At 39.4% G+C, this 18,743-nt stretch overlaps 2 protein-coding genes across 3 annotated transcripts in view; one reads left to right on the top strand and one right to left on the bottom strand.

Annotated features, from left to right (window-relative positions):
- sdha (succinate dehydrogenase complex, subunit A, flavoprotein (Fp)) overlaps positions 1-10,291 on the bottom strand; it is a 21,911-nt gene extending 11,620 nt beyond the window's left edge. Inside the window, exons 1-8 of the mRNA XM_077525895.1 lie at positions 10,132-10,291; positions 9,339-9,419; positions 8,552-8,713; positions 8,297-8,440; positions 6,465-6,629; positions 6,211-6,359; positions 5,991-6,115; positions 2,085-2,253 (exon numbers count right to left, since the gene is read on the bottom strand). Of these exons, the coding sequence (XP_077382021.1) occupies positions 2,085-2,253; positions 5,991-6,115; positions 6,211-6,359; positions 6,465-6,629; positions 8,297-8,440; positions 8,552-8,713; positions 9,339-9,419; positions 10,132-10,194 (1,058 nt within the window). The 5' untranslated portion in view covers positions 10,195-10,291. The remainder of the gene's footprint in view (positions 1-2,084; positions 2,254-5,990; positions 6,116-6,210; positions 6,360-6,464; positions 6,630-8,296; positions 8,441-8,551; positions 8,714-9,338; positions 9,420-10,131) is intronic.
- On the top strand, positions 10,049-18,743 carry ccdc127a (coiled-coil domain containing 127a). Of its 2 annotated transcripts, none has more exons than XM_077525897.1 (4): positions 10,049-10,104; positions 11,811-11,948; positions 15,325-15,569; positions 15,686-18,743. In XM_077525897.1, the coding sequence occupies exons 2-4, from the start codon at positions 11,819-11,821 to the stop codon at positions 16,130-16,132; spliced, it is 822 nt and encodes a 273-aa protein (XP_077382023.1). In that variant the 5' UTR covers positions 10,049-10,104; positions 11,811-11,818; the 3' UTR covers positions 16,133-18,743. The 2 variants fall into 2 exon arrangements, with proteins under 2 accessions (XP_077382023.1, XP_077382022.1); XM_077525896.1 differs by lacking the exon at positions 10,049-10,104 and adding an exon at positions 10,278-10,550.

Raw genomic sequence — 18,743 nt, 5'->3', positions numbered from 1 at the left:
ACCGTCTCCCTTTGAGACAGTTAATGAAATTATGCCCAAAAGCACGAGTTGAAGACAGATGTCAAAAAGATGTGGGGGAGTGGGAGAGAAAGGATTTTCTTTTCTCAGACCTGTTTACATGTAATTAAGCAATAAGAGCGCCAGTCGCTGATCATATTAAGTAAAAAAATAAAAAGTCAAACTACTAAAACTTAAAAATAAATAAATAAATAAATATATAAATAACACGAGCTGAGGGTGATTAGTCCTCAAAATGCGTCTGGTCTAAAATGACAAGAGTATGGCGCAGGGGAGGGAAACTCTCACAACCGTATCCTCCACCACCACCACCGTTACTCATATATATATATATATATATATATATATATATATATATATATATATATATATATATATATATATATATATATATATATTAGGGGTGTGAATTGCCTAGTACCTGGCGATTCGATTCGTATCACGATTCACAGGTCACGATTCGATTCGATACCGATTAATCCCGATACGAATTTATAAGTCGATTGTTGCGATTTTTTTCATTCAAATTTAGAAAATACTGATCAGTAAGCTTGTAGAGTGTAAGATTTATATGAAAATGTATGATTTATTTATCTGAAATTTCAGTCTTATTTATATATATATATATATATATATATATATATATATATATATATATATATATATATATATATATATATATATATATATATATATATATATATATATGTTAGCATTTACAGATTGATAGAAAGACCACATTATTTACAGATATTTGCATTTTTTTACATTTAATGCATTGATGGACTTTTTTTCTGTGTGCATTTCTCTGACTGCATTTGAATGCACCTCATGTCTCGCAAGAGATGTCAATGTTTACACTCCCATTAGTGGCGAACCTGCTCACTTGTGACTTATCATTCAGTGATGGCGTAACTAACTAGCGGTTTCTTGGCATCCTTAATGAGCGATTGAATGTGATTTTGGGATTTCTAGTTGTAATGACGGCGGCACGGTAGTCGAGTGGTTAGCACGTCCGCTTCCCAGTTCTGAGGTCTCCGGTTCGAGTCCAGGCTCGGACCTTCCTGGGTGGAGTTTGCATGTTCTCCCCGTGCCCGCGTGGGTCTTCTCCGGGTACTCCGGTCTCCTCCCACATTCCAAAGACATGCATGGCAGGTTAATTGGGTGCTCCGAATTGTCCCTAGGTGTGCGTGTGAGTGTGGATGGTTGTTCGTCTCTGTGTGCCCTGCGATTGGTTGGCAACCAGTCCAGGGTGTCCCCCGCCTACTGCCCAGAGCCAGCTGAGATAGGCGCCAGCAGCCCCCGCGACCCTTGTGAGGAATAAGCGGTCAAGAAAATGGATGGATGGATAGTTGTAATGACATCGTTTGTCGATGTGCGTTTGTCATTGAGAGAAAATGAGTCAAGATAGCTGCCATGCCACCACATGCTGCGAGGGTCAACTTCAAAATACAAGCCTGCCATTTCATTTGTCAGGCTTTCATTATTGAAGTTGGCCTTGCAGCATGTGGTGGTGTGGCGCCTAGCTCGACTCATCCTCGTGCTTGGTCCCAATGCATCACGGCTTAAAGACAATCCGTTGCACCAACAATTAAAACTTTAAAACTTCGCCGTGCGACCGGATGATTTTTGGTTTCTCTCTCTCTTTTTTTTTTTTTTTTTTAAACCAGCAAACTTTGTTAAGTTGGCCGCATTTGAGGGTAAAGGCGTCGTAGTGTTGAGTCCTGCAATCTTTGCCACTAACGCTACATGCTGCACTCACCTCGCCCTACAACCTCCAAGTGCTTTAATTAGGTTAATTAATTAATTTGAAGGAGCGGCAGCTTGGATTTAGGAGTTGGGGGCCGCCACTCCTGAATGATTATAAAGTAAACGCTGACAACCAAATAAATCATATGAAGCAAACTTGTCATTACAGATGGGGTTCCTTTTAAAATATCTTTTTTGAAAGATTTCAGATACAGCCATTCAGTATGGGTCTTGAATGTATTTACTACAATAAACAGGTTTTATTGTGGCTTCTCTCTTGTATTAAAAAGTAGCAGGATTCAAGAGTGAACAGTTACCTGCCCTCTCTGATCTCGATGGTCATGGAGCGGGACACCACATCTCTGGACGCCAGGTCCTTGGCGTTGGGAGCATAGCGCTCCATGAAGCGCTCACCCTCGCTGTTGATCAGGATGCCTCCCTCGCCACGGCAACCCTCGGTGATCAGACAACCGGCTCCGTAGATCCCTGCAAAGATGGTGATGGAGCAATGACTGTGTGAAATTACTGAAAACAAGATGTACCTTCTAAATATTGTAGTATTTCTGGGAGAGTGGATCCCGTGACATTGATACAAGCTTTGCTAAGAACTCTATTTGTTAAGGTGATTGACAGAATTGTTTATTAGTGATGGGTCACAATAAATTGTCAAATTCAATAATTCACACATGATGCTGTCAATACAAAGATTATTACTGGAAAGACTACTATTTTGACAAAACGGAAATTAGTTCACTTACTTGTATTTGCACTGTATTTTCTATATAAATTACCAGGATACTACTATATAAAAAAATTAACACCTTACCCTTTGGGAATGGTTACATTGGTTACTATTAAATTGTTTATTCTGAATACCGGGCAAGGAGAACTCAAACAGCAAACACAAACAGCATCATGTAAACAACAAAGTGTATGAGTCCATGGACAAAGGTCACAAGAGTGCCTATCATGACGCAAAAACATAGTCAACTGAAATGTGATTATGACAGACAACAACCTCTCAGAATGTGATTATTAAAGATACATTGTGGAATTTGCCACTCTTTCACTGACGACTGCCACCTCTGGCCTAAAGTGCAACTGCAACCACTGTGTTAAGTAGGGGTGGGACAAAAAACCGATTCGACCGAACCATCGTTTGTCAAGGGGAGCTAAACGACCGTATCGGTAGCAGACTTGTCAACCGATACAAAATCCGCAGGGAATCCTTAGATACATTGCTTCTAAAGCTGTGGACCAGATATCGCGTGGCTGTGAATCGGTTGCGAGTGAGGCTTGAAGAGTGAAGAGTTCTGCGCTGTGCTCTCCTTGTTTTGTTTACATTTCAGTAGCATCACTATTCAAGCTACTTCCGTGTTTACAGAGAGCTAGCAAAGTAGCGCTCAGAGACGCTTAATTCCCCGGATGTTATAAACATAATGCAAAGACATTACGCACCTTTTTGAGGGGGGCGCCTACCGTCAACGCCGTGCTCGCGAAACGGCACGTGCGCAGTCGCGCACAACGAGTGACAACATGCAACCGGAGACAGTTAGCAGAAGCCGGTGCCGTACATCTCGGTATTTCCCATGGCTATTGAGTCCTCTCGGTGCACTTGTATGTCCCGGGCCGGCGTTGGTATTGCGCGCGAGCCAAAAAGAATAACTCCCGTGACGATCCAATCCATGGATTCAAACGACACAGGTATGTCCCACAGCCAACACACCAGCTAAGCTAAAAGCACACTGCAAGTATCTCATTTCTCAGTTTGTGGCTCCCTGTCAATGTACACAACTAGTATGAGCAGCAGATAGAACTGAGACGTGCCCAAAAAACAAAACAAACAGTTGTGATTCCGTGGTCATCATCGTGTCTCAGATTAAAAAAACAAAAAAAGATGTCATACATTAACCAAAAATGATTGTAATGGCAAAAGAAAAACAAAAATTGTTAAAAACAAAAATTGTTGATAAAAAGGGAAGGGCACTTTTGGAAATATTTTTGGATATATTAAGTGGTTAAAATGTGTTTGATAGATTTATTGTTCCATAAGGTGGCTTCATATTTCTTTTGGCTGGAAGGTAGGTTTATTTCATGCCTTAAATTCATGTTTCTGAAATACTTCATAATGTGCACATATTCTGTTTAATTGTGTTGGTGTCTTTTTAAAGGTTAAATATTTATATTTCAGATTGAATTATCAGCCTTTTGTTTTCCTGATCCTTATTTTGAATAAAAAAACAAACAAACAATTATAACTGTCAATAACGACTAATAAATATTTAAACTGATACATTTTTCAGTCATATCGCCCAGCCTTTTGTTGCGGTCCATTTAAAGCTACTATATGGAGGATTTCCCCCAAAAAATATCTTAACAATAGCTTTTTTTATTTGACCATTTACGACTGAAACATATTCTAATTAGTAGATCAACATCTTAGCTGTTCACAATGGGTACTCCTACAAGCCTCTGGCCAATATTATTTAGGAAGCGTCCGGTCCGAATCCTTCGAATTTCCCGCCCTCTGTCTGCGGGATGTGACGTCATGCACGTTCTCGTCAGTTGTTTCCTGTAGTCGCGAAGAAGTAACTAGTACAGATTTTCGCTGCCCCAGACACCCGCTGTTACTCCGCGTAAGGCTGCTTAAAAAAAAAATGAAAACAATGTCAAGTGCCACGAAAAAAAAATAAAAATCTAAACTTGATAGTGACCGACGCCGGGCAAGGACGAGAGTGAACATTGGTTTGACATTTCAGCGTTGGAGAGAGTTGAGATCGGACTTGGATTAGAAAAGTGATTCACAGCTGGCTTTCTTTCTACTCCAAAAGGTAAGAAGCGAGTGTCTTGACATTTAGAAAACAATGTGTTGTTTTCAAATAGCAGTAACCTCAAGATCGATCACTTCTCGGTCGTAACTATTGGGGTGAAAGTGAGGTGGACGGCAACATTTAGCGTGAAAGGGGCGGCAAAGTTGAATGTAATAGAACAGAATGACTTTATGAAGAACAGACGTTCCATTCCGCAGCGTTTCAATCAGGCTAAATGTTGCCTTATTTTCCTCCGTGAAAAGCCTATTGTAGCTACATTATGCTAACGGAATGTGAACGGTACTACTGAATGGCGATAACATTCACGGCCATATCACACTAAGTAGTGAATGGGTCTATATGTTTTTCACAATCGTCAATTTCCATAAATGACAGCCCACCTTTCGGCTAATGCACAATGACGCTAGCCTGGGGGCGACATACACTAATAATGACTAGAATCAGGTTGACGTCCGTCGAGCGGGGTGACTACAATATGTAACTGCATATTAACATCGGAATGAGGTCCAATTAATTGACGTAATTTGCACATCGTTTTGGAGTACAGCACAGGACTGGACTTCGACCAACTAAAGCAATATGATCTGCATGTCCCGTGGACATCAATTGTTTAGTGGGGATCGAGAGTCTCATCCCGTGAAGTGGCCAGCTTTGTATAACATTATAAAACTTCTTACCTCTGAAAACATAGTTTAATTGGATATGAAGAGCCCAGTCTTCAGTATTGAGGTCGTGCACGTACGAGTGCGTGCAGCGTGTACGAGCGTGCAGTTTGTTTTCGGCCACAGGTGGCAGTAGCGATTTGAAATTTTAAATCTTCCGTATAGCTGCTTTAAATAAATGATTCAATATATAAAAATATAGAAGACATTGTTGTTCTTTTTTAACACATTTGTAGATACTGTAAAAATTTGTGGTGTTTTAAGATGAATGTTTACAAGCAACAAATGTCACTATAAGTTTTGAATATTGAAATGAATCGTATCGAATAGAAAATTGTATCGTTCCCAAACTTAATCGCACCGTTCTGTTCTGAAAGATAATCGTTTTTCAATCGAATCGCAACCTGTGTATCGAGATACATATCGAATTGGCCTCATGTCAGAGATTCCCATCCCTAGTGTTAAGCTCGTGCATGGTGCGTGTGCGAGTACGAGCACTCGAATAAAGTGTTTTTTTTTTGTTTTTTTTTCTTTCCCCCCACTGGCAGGTTAACGAGCTCGTCTCCACCTGATGAGTAGAAGCACCTGTGAGTAAAGCCAAACTGTTTCAGGGTTTTTACTTTCTGGACCTGGATTCCCCAAACCCTGAATAGTTGATGTGTTTCTACTCTTTTTGAAAATACTCGGTGCCCCCTTTTGTTGCCACAGCGTGTGTGTATTGTTTTCTCACCAGTGGGATGGAATTGAACAAACTCCAAATCCTGGCAGGGCAAACCTGCTCTAGTCACCATGGCATTTCCATCCCCAGTACTAGTGTGAGCTGATGTGCAGCTGAAATAGGTTCGACCGTAACCACTGGAAACAGAGACAGTTTTGGTTGCATTGTGTACACACTGAATTATGTAAGCGTCAAACACTGCCAAAGTGTCCAGTTCTTTAGGTGTGCTAACCCAGTCGCAATGACAGTATTCTGAGCTCGGAAGCGATGGATAGATCCATCTTCCATGCAGAGTGCGATCACGCCTTTGCACTCGCCATCTTCCATCAGCAGGTCCAGTGCAAAATACTCCACAAAGTAACTGGTGTCATAACGCAGAGACTAAACACAAAATGGAGACAGATGTCAAATGCTCAAAGTACTGTAATAGGTTTGTCCAAACATTCTTTAGGTTCCAACATAATGACAGTCAAATGAGCAGCATACCCGTCCATACAAAGTGTGAAGTAGCGAATGTCCAGTCCGGTCTGCGACACAGCAGCAGCGGTGGGCTTGGCCTCCTTTTCCGTATTTTAAACTCTGACCTCCAAATGCCCTCTGGTAGATCTTACCATCCTCTGTGCGGCTGAAAGGCATGCCAAAGTTCTCCAACTAGTGGAGAGATAATGTGGATGTGACACACTTTTTTTTTTTTTTTTTTAAAGTTACTTTTATATTGCATATCAATAACATGCATTGCCATACATACAGTGTAGGTTATGTAAAGTTGACATGTTCACATGCCAGGTTTTTGTGATATTTAAAAAAAAAAAAAAAAAAAAAAAGACCAAGATTTCAAAACTTTTTTTTCACCATTGTGTTCAAAGACATGAGGAACTAAAACCATTTTCTCAGCCACTTTTCAGAAAAATACATCCAAACTAATCAGCAGAAGCTTCCTCATGCAACATGACAATGACGCAACAAAGAACTTCATTAGGGCGAAAACGTCAACCAAGCGGACCTTAACCCATTAAGGCCTGTTAGAGCCGGGAGGCGCTCCAGAGCTCTTCTGCCTATAAAGCCGGGAAATCAGATACGTCATTTTGTTATGTTTTGACCAATTCTTGGTCTCTGAGCCGATGAAATGTATCACAATATACACGAGAAGGTGACGTGGGCCTCGTAGCATGTCCTGGAATTTTTTTTTAGCATTTATGGCTGACGCAGATTGCAGATTCGCAGGAATTATGAAATAAATGACGCAATTGACAAAGGTGCGGGAGGAATTGGAATCGGTGTAACGAGTCGACAGTGACATACAGTTAAGAAAGAGGTTTGTAGACAATAAGGATGTTAAAAATTTTGATGCCTTTGTAACAGAATGGACGACGAATAATTGCCACTCGATCCCCGGAGGTTATTATAACTGTGCTCCAGTGTTGAAGGTAAATATACCCTTTTTATTAAACACAAATTTGAAGGTTCATAATAATAAACTTAGTTTTGTGTGAACGCAACAGGTGTAAGCTCTGAAATGTTTTGGGAATTATGTTTCTATCTGCTTGAGGAGCTGCAATATTATTATTTAATAATTGAATTAAATTCTTTAGTAGGCATTGACAATATTGTTGAATTTCCAAGAAAACTTCTTGGAGGGGTTTGTGGGCGACTCTAAGGCCACCTATAGGCTTCAGAGGCATGTTATGGCAGGTGCTTTAGGGTTAAACCAATAAAGCCACATTGTAAGCAATACACCGATCACAACATTATGACCACTTACACAATGGCATCCAATACAAGACCTGTTTAAAAATTGTGTGTCTCTGTGCTAGTGCCAAAAATATATGAATGTTCAGTTTTGATTGACAATGATGGTGAAATACTCATTTAAAATGGATACTTCATTTATTTAGAATTAGACCATTATAGCATTAAAAAGTTAATATTTTGTCTATAATTAATTTGATACTTTCTTTATTTTTCACATAAAATTAGTACCTTTAAAAACACATTTTGCAACTTGCTGTCGACTGAAAATTACATCACAAGGGCTCAGGTAACTAATCACAGCTCACCTGTGTTCTAGGTTTGGTCATGGACATTCACAAGCTGAGCTGTGATTGGTTACCTGAGCCCTTGTGATGTCATTTACAGCAAGTTGCAAAATGTGTTTTTAAAAGGTACTAATTGTACATGAAAAATAATGAAAATATCAAATTTATTATAGGCAATATATTAATGTTTGACTGCCAAAAATGGCTAAATAAGTAAAGTATCCCTTTAACAAAGGGTTTGTTGCAGTTTCTTTATGAATTTAAATGAGCATTGGTCTTTACCTCGACTACAGCTGCAGGAGCCTGTTCTGTCATGTAGTGAATGGCATCCTGGTCCCCTAGCCAATCAGAACCCTTCACTGTGTCATAGAAATGCCACCTCCAATCATCATTCTCCATGTTGCCGAGAGCTGCATTGATTCCACCCTGAAAATACAGATTGTTCAACTATTTACTTCACCAATATTATTAGATTTAATTTGGTCCTGAAGTTACTGGAGCTATTTTTGAGTAAATATTTTGGAAAAGGTACTATACCTGTGCCGCAACAGTGTGAGACCTGGTGGGGAAAAGCTTGGTGACACAGGCGGTGTTGAAGCCAGCCTCAGACAGGCCAAAAGCTGCCCGGAGTCCCGCTCCTCCAGCGCCAACAACTACGGCATCAAACTCGTGATCTACAACTGGGTACTGATTGGAGATCTGAAGAGAAGAAAAAGCACTTTAATTTTAGAAAACCTTGCATGTGCACAGCCTTCATATTGTTTATAGTGACCCACAACAACAACAACAACAACATGATGTAGACTAAATCAATATATTTCAGGCTATTCAATTGTGCTTATGCATGTAGATTAGAGCTCGGCGACGTTTGAACTGATTCGCCTCTTCAGTCTTCAGTTTAATCAAATCAAGTAATGCAATAAATTAATGCAAACCACAACAAAAATGACTACATCTAGCATTTTCTATGACCTCAATGACTGTTATGGATGGCATGTCTGCTAGGCCTGGAATTAACAAGTTGTCAGTCTTTTTCTCAGGGTCTATTTATTTGTGCAAAATGTATTTTAATACCGGTATATTTAAATCTAAATTTTTGTGTGTGTGTACTAATTAACAAATCTTGTTTGCAATCAATGGCCCACATTTTTGGCAGTATTTTGTAGTGAATACTGCATATTAGACTATCCATTAAAGGGACAGTACACACAAATGAATTATGAGATTCATTCTGATCAGAGTGCAAAAATTATTATTCGATACTTGCTTTTCCACGCCCACTCGAATCATCACAGCTCTAGTGTAGCTGATTATTTCAACTCACATCATCAGAAACTTTAGCATTCTTCTTGCCGTAGATGGAGAAGTGCAAATTCATCGATCCTTGAATTGCTGTAGCAGGGACCTGGCAGCAAAGAAGAAAATATTTATTAATTAAAAGACTGAGCTGGTATCAAAAATGTATTATAGCAGATATTTACAAATGAAAATCTAGTTGGTTAACAACGTACAGGAGGCCCTTTGTGACCAGCGGTACCAACATAAAACCTTACTTGCGGTTTTTCATTTGACTTAACTGTATTGTATGACCTAGAAGTTTCCTACCTGCCCCTGCTGAATTTTATCTAAAAGAGCTGCCTACTCAAAACCAAGTCAGATTTCGAAGACCTACTACCACATAGTCTACGATATTATAATGAACACTAATGTGCGGTGACATAGGTCTCTAATGATTTTGGTATGTAGTGGTCGTGGATCCCTAAACATTGCATGATGCTAAGTTAACTAAGCTAACAACAAAAGCAACCCTTCCCCACAAGGACAACGATGTTAACTTGGAAAAGAATAACTCTTGGTCAAATCATTATTAAAAAAAAATACAAATATATGTGCATGGTTTGAAGGAAACGGCAACAGAAAATATACTCTGATGGCCTTCCAAAAGCCTATTTTCACTGCAATACTAGTGTCACATTGAAGCAGCCCTTTGCTACATAAAACGCAGGTTACGCAAGCCAGACACCAGTTATGAAAGAGATGCGGTATAGATCGAGGGGGGGAAAGATTCATTTGGAACTTGGCATATAAAGGTAATGTAAAAATGCATTTTTACTCACAGCTTTCCTAGAGGACAGTATCCTCTTGGAGAGGAGACGGGAAGCAGCTTGAACACCAGCCATGTCAGTCCAAGAGAAAACGCCGACTTCTTACACAAGGTGGACACTGGAAGAGGCAGGCGTATTCCGTGGCGCTGGAATGAACCACCCTGTGATAAACAGGGGTGTCATAATATAGATTATATTACTGGAACCGTGTTCTAATTTGTGTTGCGACTCATTTTACTGTAGCAATATTTTATGGCTTGAGTTTATTGGAATGCTCTTGTACGTTTGCACATTTGATCACTTAATGCAAAATGTTCAATAAGACCAATCGAAATAACCCCCGTTGATGTAGACAGGCCGTCAACGCATTCAATATCCTGGGTCTATGGTGCAGGAACAAATGTATAAGTGACCTAGACTTTGCTTTGAAGGTGAGATACAACACCAAAATCCGTACCTTAAAATAGGCAAGCGTTGAGTTGTCGGACTCACAAGGATGCTTTTGTGAAATACGCAAATAATGTAGTGTATGAGCGCGGAAGCTAACATGTTAGCTAGCTTTTTAGCTTTTCCATAGCCTTGTTTGTGGTTAGCTGGGCTGTCAACCTTGCATGCGTGGTCCAAATGTTTCGTTGATTTTTGAGTTGATTAAGATGATACGTTTATAAGATTACTATCATTGTCTTGCCATGCATTTATGCGGCATCATTCTGTTTATATCTCATCCCGTGAGTCAGATATTTTAACCTCTGCTGCTTAATTACAAGTTTTGAATCAATAAAAATAGCCACTGACATTACTACAGTGGATTTCCAAATACTCGCGGCTTTGCAACCATAAATTCACTTATTCTCTGATTACTAATATTTTCCCGTTTTTTTTAACGTTTCATTTCTCTCTCTCTCTCTCTCTCTCTCTCTCTCTCTCTCTCTCTCTCTCTCTCTCTCTCTCTCTCTCTCTCTCTCCCCCTCTCGTTGTTTTTTTGGTGTTTACATTTTATCTTAGATTTTCCCCAATGCATTTAGTTATGCATATATATCGCTGTTCACGGCCGCCCTTATCCTTGTCCTGCGTGAATAATGGATTTCCACTGTTTAGTTTTAAGTTGTAATATCACCATTCACCACTAGATGGCATACATGACTTCGTTTCACTTGTACAGAGTTACAGAGTATTATACTGCCCACTACACTACAGCGTAATTAGGCCTATCTCCTAATGCGGTAATTTTTTGCAGACTTGGAATGAGATGCAGGACAAACAGTTATTGGTTACTGGTAATATAATTTTTTAAGTACATTTGCTTTAATGCAATGTGAGTTTGAAATGCCTTTGGCAATTAGATTTGCTCAGCCTCAGATTTCATAAACCAGGGTTCACCAATTCCGGTCCTCGAGGTCCGGCGTCTTGCAGGTTTTAGATGTTTGGAGATGTTTCCGCCCACTAGCAGACCTGATTCATATAATCAGCTCATTACCGTGCGTGATAACAATCCTAATCTTTAGTATCAGGTGTGTTGGTAGGCAGAAACTTCTAAAACCTGTAGGATTCCGGACCTCAAGGAATCGGGAATTGGTGAACCCCGGTATAAACCATGCTCCTTAAAAATTTGAAAATACATGCAGACTACCTGTAATCCCGCAAAAATAATGCTAATGCTAATGTGTTGATTTGTTTGTGCGGTGTGACAGCAACCTCCATGAACAACCTGAATGACCCCCCAAGATGGAACATTCAACCAGACCCACGAGAAAGGGGGGAGGGAGGTGCAGATGGCAACCAGTGGAACTATGCACTGCTGGTGCCTATGCTGGGACTGGCTGCATTTCGTAAGTTACATATGTTTTTAATGATGGAGTGCCAGATAAAACTGGTGGGTTACAAAATATTTTGTAGGCACCATTATAACCTATGATGAACATAAAGAAGAAGTCTGTAAGCGAGTTTCTTTGCACTGTACACTGTTCTTTTTTATTATTGATGTCAACTCATTGTATTGAAAAATCTTGGGAAGCTTCCTAAGGGGTGGACTGAGGCTGGTATCAGTGCATCACTGCATCATGAACCACCACATAGGGATGTCAAGTCAACAGTCAAGTCTTCTTTATTTATTTAGGGTCTCTTTTCAGATGAAAGTCAGTTTTGCATTTCATTGGGAAATCAAGGTCTCCCAGAGTGTGGAGAAGCACAAAAGTCAAACTGCTTAGAGTCCAGTGTGAAGTTTCCAGTACAGCCGGTGATGGTTTGGGGATCCATGTCATTTTCTGGTGTGGCTCCATTATTTTTGATCAAGTTCACAGTCAAGACAGCTGTCTACCAGGACATTTTAAAGCACTTCATGCTGCCGAGAAGCTTTTGGGAGACAATCATTTTCTTTTCCAGCAGGATTTGGCACAACACCACAAACCTGCTTCAATAGCCATGGAATAACAGCACTTGCCTGAGTTAATGCCATTGAAAATTGATGTATTGTCAAGAGGGAACAGAAACTAGTGTTGTTCTGATACCGTTTTTTTGGCCCCCGATACCGATTCCGATACCCAGCTTTGCAGTATCGGCTGATACCGATACCATACCGATATTTAAAGGAAGGCACCTTTAATTTTACATGTATGGCTTGATTGGCAGTAAATAGTTAGTTTAGCTACGAAACATGCATAAGAGCTGAAGAATACACCCCAATATTGATTTATTTAACTTTTTTCAACATAGAAGTACTTCCGTGTTGGAACGCCCTCAAGTGGTGACGTAACAAGTGTGTATACTCGCTTGGCGAACAGTAGTTCACGCAGACAGAACGACGAGGAAGACACAAACGTCACTTATGCCTTACTGTATTGCAAAATTTTGCAAGGTGTCGTCAAGGAAAAACCCGCGAGGAGCACACTGGTATGTTATCCCCCCCCAAAAAAAAGACTATTTGCGTAGAAAATGGCTTGCTAAGTGCTGTCGACCTCCCGGCAAGGACAAGCAGGCGCGGACGTTATGTTTTATTAGCTCGTAAGTTGTTTATACTTCACAAATTGACCATGTTCATAATCTTATTTTAACAAAAAATTTATTGAATGTGTATTAGTGTCATTATCATCGGCATGTGCGACGTACTACATTTGTGTTCTGTCCCGCTGTTCTTCCTGTGGTGCATTCCAGTTTCATTTGCATTTCTATTAATTTCGTTCGGATCCCAACCATTGATAACCAGCCTAGGTAACGGCGTCTCGCATTTCCTTACTTCATTTTGTCTATAAATAAACACGGTTAATACACAACCTTCTTGCAAGCTTTCGTTTACATCATCGGGACGCTATGCAAAAAAAGAAAGAAAAAAACAGCTAGGGGAGGTTGGGCGCTGTAACGACGATACATATAATTTTACTATTTTTTTCTTTTTCCTGAAATAGTTTGTCAGTTCCACACGTTTTGCATTGCTCGTGCTGTGTGTCGCTTTACCTGTTGGATATTGGCTCCTCCAAGACTTTTCTTCTTCACATCTTTCATCGCAACCAAAGCTATCCTGAGAATGTCTATTTAGTATTGCCATGTTGAATGTCTGATGTTCCAGGATGCAGTTGAGATTGTCCGCAAGGAACCGATCCTCGATTTCTTTTATTTCCAGACAGCACACATTCATTAGCGGATTGTCCATTCCTGCAGCTCCCGCACGAGCATCACTCACACCGCCTGATTCACTCGTTCATTAAAGTTTATTTTGTGCCCGAAAAGACCATCTGGCGCCACAACTTTCACATCCAAGGCAGACTTTCCTTCGGTAGGGTTATTTTGTCGTGTTGGCTCGAAGCGATAAGGTTTAATCCTTCCGGGTTTGACGCTAGATGCACGGCTGCGTTTCATAGTGCTTCGATCGTGTAGCGTTTACACACTAGTGACGTAAACATCCGGGTTATTTAGTCACGTGTAACAAACATGCCGGCGTTCGATTCATTTTAACATCGGTTTAAAAGTTATTAAATGTACATAAAAAAATAATCACGTCACCAAATTAATTATTGAAAAAGTAGCAACTTTTTGCTGCTAAAAATGGATCAATAAGTAAAGTGTTCCTTTAAGTTTTTTTTTTTTCCCTCAACATGAAAAAGCTGTACTGCCATTGGTTCAGAGCATTCAAGGGCCAATAGGATATCTTCGATCGGCTTGCAGTAAACATGTCACATATCAGTGAATGTCGTGCACGAGCAAGACACAAGATTCTGCATCAAAAATCCTATATTAGCGTGAGAATTAATGGTATTGGCATGTTACTTGTGAGTACTCACCGATACCGATACCACTGTTTTAATGCAGTATCAGCGCCTCTGCTGATACCAGTATCGGTATTGGAACAACACTAACAGAAACCACCAAATACAGACCATCTAGAGGCCAATATCAAAGCATCTTGGGCAGGAATAACAACTGAACTGTCCCAAAGGCTGATCATCTCCATGCCACGCTTTCCCTTTTCCTCAATATTCTAATTAAATGACCAGCAGCTGTAATGGCCTAATGCACTGAGTTGATTTAGCATCAAATCCAATTTTTTTTTCGAGGATAAATAGTGTCACCTAGGAATTTGTATATCAAATGCTTTTTCTGTGTCTCAACTGATTAAAGCTGCTGGAGTATTGTCTTCTATGCACAGTATGTAATGTTATTCTGAAGCTAATTTTGTGTTTGTATATTTCTTACAAGCACACATTAATCTTTGTCTCTTAAGTATTGTATAAATGTTTGAGTTGGTTCAATATAGAGGTGTACAATTTATAATCAACATTTGCTGCTTTAGTTTTTGCAATTTTGGCAATGTTCCTTGTTTTTTAGTGGTTTAGCTAGCAATGTAATAATTTCGTCTCCACGGGGGGATTTTGATATTGATTTGATTTTAGATATACTTTAATCCAGTTATAGGTGGTCTGAAGTAATGGTGTCAATTATTCGCTGAATTTCTTATACCATTCAGACGAAAATTAATCATTCCCCTGTGCTATATTTGGTTTTAATGACCAATTGTTTTGAAAGTGTAGCTCTGTCATGAAAGATAATTAATTCTGTTTCCTATTTTGATTTGTTAGTCGAAAAACTTCACCAAATTCCTCAGTCATAGTCAATCTTTAGAGCTGAGTAATTACATCACAGCAGCAGCTCTTATTAATCTTAAAACGAGGGAAAACTTTAAACTCAAGACTAAAATACATGTTGTCTTCTCAGGTTGGATCTGGACCCGTGAGTCTCAGAGAGAGATTGAGAAGGTCAAATCCAAGTATAACAAAGATGTGTTCTTGATAAAAAGAGAGATGGAGTCACGGTACGAGGAAACGTTAACAGAAAGGCGCAGAGCTGTGGCTACCTTGGAGCTGGAGCTGGAGAAGGAACGACAGAGGGTGAAAGGCTACAAGCAGGCCATGATCTCCCAGAGCCAACTTCTGGTCGAAGAACGGAAACGTTTACAGCAGGTAGTCCCTTGCGCAGGCTGTACGTTTACGTATGTTGACTGAAACTGACCTATTTAATTAAATCGATGGAAAGCATCAAACATTCTGACCAAACAATCTGTCATCTTCTCCACCAGGAGCATGAGTGGTTGGAGGAAGAGAAGAAAAGATATATCAAGTCCGGAGCTGGAGGGGCTGTCCTGCGTCAAGCCATGGAACAACAGAACGAGTGGTTCCAGAAAGCGAACACCACACTGCGTGAGCTTGAAGCTCAACTTGTGGAGCGCCAGAATGCTTACTGTTCCCTAATCTTGCCTCGAGACAAGCGTCTAGAGATGGAGAGAAACATGCTGCTGAAGGCCGTCAAAGAGCCCGTCACGGATGAACTCGATCTAGAGGCTGATCTTAAAGATATTTTTAAGAGGGATAAGCATTGTGCAAACGTAATGAACATGGACAAGAGGAAGAACGGAAGTCTCATGTGGGTGTATCTCAAGTACTGGCAGCTGCAGGTCACTGTTCAGAAACACAAGAGAACTGAGGCGGCCATCTTAGGGGAAAACGTTAAGCCGCAAACAAATTAATGAAAAGATGAGGCAATGGTTTTCTTTTTGATTTGTGGATCAGAAATGAAAGTTCTGATCTTTTGTCTCACATTTTTTTCAAAATGCTGCAAATTAGTTCCTTAATTTAAGATAACCCAAAATAACTCAACTCAAGTTTATTTATATAGCGCTTTCAAACAACCTGTACTGTTATAAAGCGCTTTACAGAAACACAAAAACTGTCATGTGCTGGAGGTTGGATCCCAAAACGCAGACACAAATAAGATTTTAACTATTTATTCACATCGAGAGGCATGGAACAAACTTGACTAGATGAGAAACAAAGAGAGTTGCACAGAGGTACAGTGGTAACAGAAGCAATAATCCGACAAAGACACACTTGTCAGGAGGCTTATATAGACAAGGAATCAATCTGATTGGTTGTGGCTAGACATATGGGTAACAGGACTGACATGGAATTATCTGATTGGCTGTTGACCAGGTAAAGTGATTAAAGATTCTTGACATCACATAACCTAAAACCAGTTGAAACTAGATGCTAGTTAAATCGGTTCAAACCAGACACTTGTTACATCAGTACATAACAGACACTTGACGTCACGGTCATGAACTCAACTTAACAGGTCATGAACTCAAACTTAACCCTGGCGTGACTCCAGACATGACAAAAACCATAATATAACATAAAACATGAACACCATTACAATACAATCACAACAAATCAACATTCTTCCTCATTAGCTTAAAATCCTGAGATACAAATGCACTTAGGGATAGACAATTCTGGTTATCAACGGGTGGAGTCCTGCAGAGCATCCTGATGAGCTGGTTATTTGACTCAGGTGTGCTGGATGTGGGAAACATGTAAAACAGTGCATAGGGGGTCTCGAGGATCGGACTTGGAGACCGCTGTTTTGATGCTTGTTGCAGAAGCCTGATAATGATCCTGATCATTACAAGTGATTACAACAGGTGTGTTGGAGGAGGGAAATATCTAAAACCTGCAGGACTCTGGCCCTCGAGGACTAAGATTGCCTACTCCGGACTTAGATGATATCCACATTGGATTTGCAATCAACGCTTAGAATATAAATATATTTTTGAAATCTTTTTTTTTCCTTTCAAAGTTTGTGTCGTTTAACTTTTCATGTGCCAGGGAATTTAACGGTAATTTACTTGAGCTTTATTCATCGTTGTGTGGCGTGCAATTGATTATCAACATTTTGTGTGATACTACTTTATTTAAAGTCATTTTCTCTTGAAATTCAATGGAATGTACTGATGCTTAATCAGCTCCAATTCAAAGTCATCAAGTTAAATCCCTGATGTCATTCATGACAAATCACATAAGGTGACGTCTATTTGAACAATGTACAAGTATCAGAAAAGGGTAACAAGAGGTGTTAGGTCACATCACATGATTTCTTAAGTAACATTTTAACTATGAACAAAGAGAATGTCAAGGTGGAATGTTCTTATCTCAATTTTTAGTTTTTACCATATCCTTGTGCATAAAGTGCTCGGTTTTATCTTAAGATACATAGACCGTAAACACTAGGGGTGTGAATTGCCTAGTACCTGACGATTCGATTCGTATCACGATTCACAGGTCACGATTCGATTCGATACCGATTAATCACGATACGAATTTATAAGTCGATTGTTGCGATTTTTTTTCATTTAAATTGAGAAAATACTAATCAGTAAGCTTGTAGTGTAAGATTTATATGAAAATGTATTATTTATTTATCTGAAATTTCAGTCTTATAGAGGTTGTAATCTGTTTCATGTTTGAACAGCATTAAAATAAAATATTAAGGCTTAATGTTCCGTTCATATAACATTCTTCCATGCTCAAGGTGTGAATCCTAACCCGAAGTCAGACGTTTTGTTGAATATTTTTCCATTAAAAATGGAAGTTTAAAAATCGATTCACACACACACAAAAAAAAAAAAAAAAAAAAAAGGCAATATGATAAGACGTTGAATCGGTAAGACTACCGAATGAACAATTCTGAGCTCTTAAAAAAAAAAAAATTATAATCGATTTTTTTTTTATTGAATCGATTCGAGAATCGCGCGATGTAGTATCGCGATATATCGCCGGATCGATTTTTTCTTTAACACCCCTAGTAAACACTCTGTATTTTTCACACAATAAAGCCTTGGTGTAGGAATTTGGTGCAGCATTTTTGTTGTTTGTTTTCTCAGTTAAGGATAAAAACGTGTCAACATTTGTATGGCTTGAAGGGGGAGCTCTCATGTTACTGGTTTTCATCTGAGCATGAGGTATGTGTCAGTGCAGTTTTATAAAAAAATCACTTTATCCTTGTTGAGGGTGATCATTCACTCGTTTTTTTTTTTTTTTTTTGTCTACAGAACACACACACAATCAGGGTTGTTGGATATTTGCTCAGTAGGTAAGCAGTACTTAATTTCCATGGTTGATGGGTCTTCAACAAAACACCTTTCAAGACAAAGGTGAAGTCCTTACAGATTGACTGGCGCTTCAAGTGGCTCTCTCAACCAAGCACGTTATTTGACTTCAGTTAATAAAACACTGTATTACAATGTGAACATGAAGCTCTTCTACTCCCTCTACATTAAAAAAATAAATAAATAAAAATCA

Source organism: Festucalex cinctus, chromosome 7 (genome assembly GCF_051991245.1).
Source record: "Festucalex cinctus isolate MCC-2025b chromosome 7, RoL_Fcin_1.0, whole genome shotgun sequence".
Classification (NCBI taxonomy): domain Eukaryota; kingdom Metazoa; phylum Chordata; class Actinopteri; order Syngnathiformes; family Syngnathidae; genus Festucalex; species Festucalex cinctus.
Note: the sequence above shows the minus strand (reverse complement) of the source record. Positions and strands in the feature narration are given on the sequence as shown.

Coding starts and splice junctions, on each gene's coding strand:
- ccdc127a (XM_077525897.1), top strand. CDS start 11,819: ATGAACAACCTGAATGACCCCCCAAGATGGAACATTCAACCAGACCCA. Junction 11,949..15,324: donor GCTGGGACTGGCTGCATTTC/GTAAGTTACATA, acceptor TTGTCTTCTCAG/GTTGGATCTGGACCCGTGAG. Junction 15,570..15,685: donor AACGGAAACGTTTACAGCAG/GTAGTCCCTTGC, acceptor CTTCTCCACCAG/GAGCATGAGTGGTTGGAGGA.